Below are 4,921 nucleotides of genomic sequence, written 5' to 3' on the forward strand. Positions count from 1 at the left end.
ATATATATATATACATATATATATATAAAGATAAAGATATTAAACTTACCAAGGATGAGGACTGCAGTCATTTGTGTCTGCAAAGCAAAGGCAGAGAACATTAAACATGCAGACTTTGGCTAATAAACTCTTCTGTCAGTAAAGAATGATCAGACTTCCCCTAATGCCCAAGTTACATTTAGCTTTAACTTTAACAAAAATATGCTAAAATTCTCTACTAAATTGATTCCAGGCTTCTACCACAAAATTTGCTAACTACATTGTGGAACACATGTACACAGGAAGAGATCCTTGTAAAGAATCTAACAGGAGGAAAAAAAAAAACATGGAAGCAGACAGAGCTGCTCGTAGAAAAAGAATGCGGGAGAAAACAAGACAACATCTGTCTCCACTTAGCTCATTTGCAACTTTCTCATGCCCAGGTCAAGGTTCTATCACATAAAGTCATTAAAAACAAAGATTCAGGTGATGCTAAAGCCTACATCAAACAAGCTTTCCCTTCTGGTTTCAATCTTGACTCCAAGGGCGACAGGATGAGCTAATGTTCTCATCATGCAACATTCTGGAAAAGTTCAAGCAGAGACAACTTACTCTGAGTACATGTGGGTCCTTCCCAGCCCTCCTTGCAGACACAAGTAAAAGAATCCCCGCTGACTACACAGGTACCACCGTTGTGACAGGGGTTTGGCAGGCAGCTGCTGTTCCTTGCTGTAACAGAAACAAGATTTGCTGCTAAAGCTGTTGAAAAGCCGTCAAAACTGAGCCAAGAGGAAAAGCTGAGGTCACAGATTCAGTGCTGCATGTGCTTCCTGGTGATTACGCAGGGTATTTACCTATATTACAAGTGGCTCCTTCCCATCCTGCAGGACACATGCACTTGAAAGTGTCCCCCTCATCATAACATGTTCCTCCATTGTTGCATGTTGCCTCATCGCACTGGCTGTCACCTGTGAAGAACCCAAACCATCCTTAATACTTTGTGCTTTCTGAATGCAATGCAACAAGTTTGAGCAGCCTAACAGAGCATGCCTGTTGGGTTTGGGAAATGCTGAACTTACGGGAGTGGCAAGTTTTTCCTTTCCACCCATTTTTACATTCGCAGAAGAAGTCGTTGACCAAGTCTCGGCAAGTTCCTCCATTGTGGCAAGGGTTTTTACTGCAGTCATTAATATCTAGATATGTTAAGGAGAGAAAACAAGCTAAGCAGCGTTTACAGAACTGACAAACACTTAATGTTTGAAAGGCGCATGTCCCATCCCTAATTTTGGCCTGTGTTTCAATCATGGATTAAACACTTAAATCAGTATTTGAAAGCTTTAAGTGCTGTCACAGAGATGAAGAATATTCCACCACATTCCTCCAGTTTGTTTTCATGTTGTTTGTCATCTTGTTTCAGTAAACAAGAAGTGAAAAGGCCTATTGCACAAACTACCCTGTCAGTCAGAGGATGGGAGTTGAGTGCTCACTCTTCTGTTCCCGAGACTGACAAAACCCACGTGTGATATGCAGACAGGCCATTCCTAAGGCTGTCTGTACTAATGCTAAGGGTTTCTTAAAGAAAGTTATCCAAAGGGCAGAGCAGAAAACTGAACAGTAGGAGAGCAAGGTCCTCCTCCCAATCCAACTTTGTAACTTGGCTTTAGTTCCAATACAAAAGCCTGGGACTCAGTAATAAAAAGAGGACAACTTGTCCTCTGCGGCCTTTGAAGCACTTTGTGTTGAACTGGCATTGGTCACTACTAGCATCTTACAGACAGTACCAGCCATTCCTTCCTGATGTTTTTCCAAGAGATCTTTCTGTGTGCCAAAAGAATGGTTAACTTACTTGTTTCACAATACATTCCTTCCCATCCATCACTACAAATACATTTGTAGGAGTTGATGCCATCGATACAAGTGCCACCATTTTTACAGGGGTTGCTCTCGCAGTCATTAATATCTGCAACAGTTTGGAGGAGAGGGGAAGGGGTGGGGGGTGGGCAGGAGAAGAAAAGAAACAATCAGACTAGAAGTACAGCTACTAGAAGTCATCTCCTTATCACAGATCATTTCATGCTACTTCCATTTCTAAGACCCTTTTGAGAAGGAGGGTTGTAAGCAAGATAAGAAATAGCTAAAAAACAGTGCAGGAAGTGATGAGCTTGTCACTGAACAATTACTATTAAAAACAAAACAACCAAAAAAAATAATCAGGAGTCCTTCAGATCCATTTTAAACCCCATTATTAACTACCTCAGACCTTGTATACATAAGATTTTTAAAAACATACAATTCAAGGCCAGAAGGTTCATTACTGTGAACTTTCCCCAAGGCCTAGCAAATTCCAATCTGCCTCACCCAAACGGGATATGAAAAACTGAGAGCGGAAAAAGGTTCACTGTGTTACGAGAAAGAAACCTCAAAGCAGTCTGGGAGGAAAGGATGGAATCTCTTCCCAAAAAGAGTAGGGGATGGTAAAACACATTATCTTTTTAGCTCTTACTCTCATGACAGTAGGTGCCAGTGAATCCTTTGTTGCATTCACAGGTGAATTTTCCACCTGCTTGGCTCTTGCATTTTCCATGAGGACCACAGACATTTGAAGAAATATAACGAACACCTTCCGGTGTGCTGTTGGAAGCTACTGCCACAGTACAGCTGTCAATTACTGCAGAAAAAGCAGAGACCTGTGTGAGGATTGCCCATTCTATCTGATTTCTTAATCTAAGAGCAATATTTAATTTCCAGGGATGGATGTCTGAAAGACATACATATCTCAGAATCATTTAGGTTGGACAAGACCTTTAAGATCACCGAGTCCAACCATAAACCTAACAGTACCAAATATGCTTGCTGCTTTAAAATAAAAGGACTATACCAAGTGTTTGTGCATAAAATGATCAAAGCAGCTTATCTGAAGATTTCTGGACCGTGTCCATGGCCTTGGATTAAAATTCAGCCAGGTTATTTGCTACATGTGTTTTATGTCCACATTGACATAGCACTATCTTTCACAGAGCTGATATTTACCAATATTACTCATCTTCTCATACAAATAGAAGCATAAGGCACAGGGCAAAATTCAGCCTCTTTACACAAAGGCTACTCCACTGACTACACTACTGGAGCTACGTTGTGGTTCCAGCCAGAGGAGGGGCAGAAACTTTTGTCAGTTGTTCCCAGTCCCCTGCAAAGTAGCACAAACCTTCACAAGGAGTTGTGCGGCAGTGATCTTTCAGGTGGGAGCAGTTCTTCCCTTCGTAATCTTCAGGGCAATTACAGAAATAGTCCATAGCAAGATTGAAGCACTGGGCACCGTTCTGGCAAGGATTTGGCTCACAATAATCTATGTCCAGCTGTAAGTGGTGCAGAGAGAGGAAAGGGAAATTAACAAAAAAAAAACAAAACAGAGGGGTGGGGTGGGGAAGGCTGAGTGAAACAGAAGTTTTATCATAGCTTTCCCTCTCTACAACAGGCAGACACTGTGGAATCTGACCTTTTTATCTGCTGCCTCAATGAATTGTTCATAATGCACAGAGTTTAGTTAGACTTGCAACTATTTCAGCAGACAGCACTCTGGATATTAAACAGCCACTGAAAGTTAATAGTTAGCGGGCAACAAAACCTGACACGCAAACACTTGCAGTCTGTTTAACAAAAAGAATCCTCAGTAGCTTGTCAGGGTGTTTTGTTGGTTTCTCCCCCCCCCCAACCCCAATATATATTAATCAAGCACTTTCTTGGCAGACTGACAGCGGATATCGAGTACAACTTTATACTATGGTTCACTGGATGCAAGGCATTCAGTGTACAGATCCTGAGTGCTGGTAGAAACGCCACTGGCTGAGGGCCTGCCTTTCACCCATGCTTCTTACCTGACAGAGGTTTCCTGAGAAACCAGCAGGACACAGACATTGGAATCCATTGATTTCATCCTGGCAATGACCCCCATTCATGCAAGGGTTACTTGCACATTCATTGATGTCTTTCTCACAGTGATCTCCTGCATAGCCAGGTGAACACATACACCGATAACCATTAACCAAGTCCTGGGAAGGAACAAGACAGTTGAAAGTTAAGGAATTTGTCCTCCCTCTTGATATATTCTTTTTAAAGAAGACAGACAGTAAAATAAAAAAAAATAAAAATCCTCTTACTATGTCTAATACCAACATAAGAGTAGCTCAAATTAAAACAAGGCAAGAATATTTAGGGGACGGAAATAAACACACACACAAACACATCAGTACTGGCTTACGTTCCTAATTTCCAGGCAGGACACATTAACCCACATTTTGAAGTGAGTGGAGTATCTATATTTACAACAGGTAGTTTGCACAACAACCAGCCCATTCACTGGTGATGCTGGCAGTGAAATCAAGTCATTTATTGAAATTCTATTTTTTGCCCTTGCTGTTCTGCAGACGTACCCCAACGTGCTGTAGCATGACATAGGCCCTCCCCCCAACTCAAAGAAATGACAATTTATATCAGCTAATCGCTATTTTCCACATTATTTGTGTTTAGACTCAAATGTTTTAGTTACCCTTTCAAGTCTTGGGGAAACCAAAATAAAATGAGAATGGCTTACCCGACAGGATCCTCCATTCTGACATTGTCCACGACAGTCATTAATATCTGTAATAAAATTAGCGTGATTAGAAGGCAAAAATATATTTACACTAGATACAGAGTTCAAGTCTCTGTAAAACTGCAGCTAGATAAACCTTTTGTCAAGTTTCCTGCATGCCTTGAGATAAGGTTGTTATAATGGGTGGGAACTTTTCATGATTCTTCTACTAGAGGCACTGAAACTTCACATCATTGTTTTAGTCACTTTATCAAAATATAGCGATGTTATGGACTAATGAGTTTGATAAAATTGTGTATTTTCATTCCACACCAACTACTCCCTTTCTAAAAACATAAACCTAAAGGGACT

The 4,921-nt window shown here is 40.9% G+C and overlaps 1 protein-coding gene across 1 annotated transcript in view; it reads right to left on the reverse strand.

Moving 5' to 3' along the window:
- Nucleotides 1–49: 49 nt before the first annotated feature.
- JAG1 (jagged canonical Notch ligand 1) overlaps nucleotides 50–4,921 on the reverse strand; it is a gene marked incomplete at its 3' end in the record, with an annotated part of 30,232 nt that continues 25,360 nt past the window's right edge. Inside the window, exons 11-19 of the mRNA XM_010173249.1 lie at nucleotides 4,571–4,634; nucleotides 3,855–4,028; nucleotides 3,185–3,335; nucleotides 2,483–2,647; nucleotides 1,826–1,939; nucleotides 1,059–1,172; nucleotides 834–947; nucleotides 592–708; nucleotides 50–77 (exon numbers count right to left, since the gene is read on the reverse strand). Of these exons, the coding sequence (XP_010171551.1) occupies nucleotides 50–77; nucleotides 592–708; nucleotides 834–947; nucleotides 1,059–1,172; nucleotides 1,826–1,939; nucleotides 2,483–2,647; nucleotides 3,185–3,335; nucleotides 3,855–4,028; nucleotides 4,571–4,634 (1,041 nt within the window). The remainder of the gene's footprint in view (nucleotides 78–591; nucleotides 709–833; nucleotides 948–1,058; nucleotides 1,173–1,825; nucleotides 1,940–2,482; nucleotides 2,648–3,184; nucleotides 3,336–3,854; nucleotides 4,029–4,570; nucleotides 4,635–4,921) is intronic.

Source organism: Antrostomus carolinensis, unplaced genomic scaffold, assembly GCF_000700745.2.
Source record: "Antrostomus carolinensis isolate BGI_N321 unplaced genomic scaffold, ASM70074v2 scaffold36588, whole genome shotgun sequence".
Lineage (NCBI taxonomy): Eukaryota > Metazoa > Chordata > Aves > Caprimulgiformes > Caprimulgidae > Antrostomus > Antrostomus carolinensis.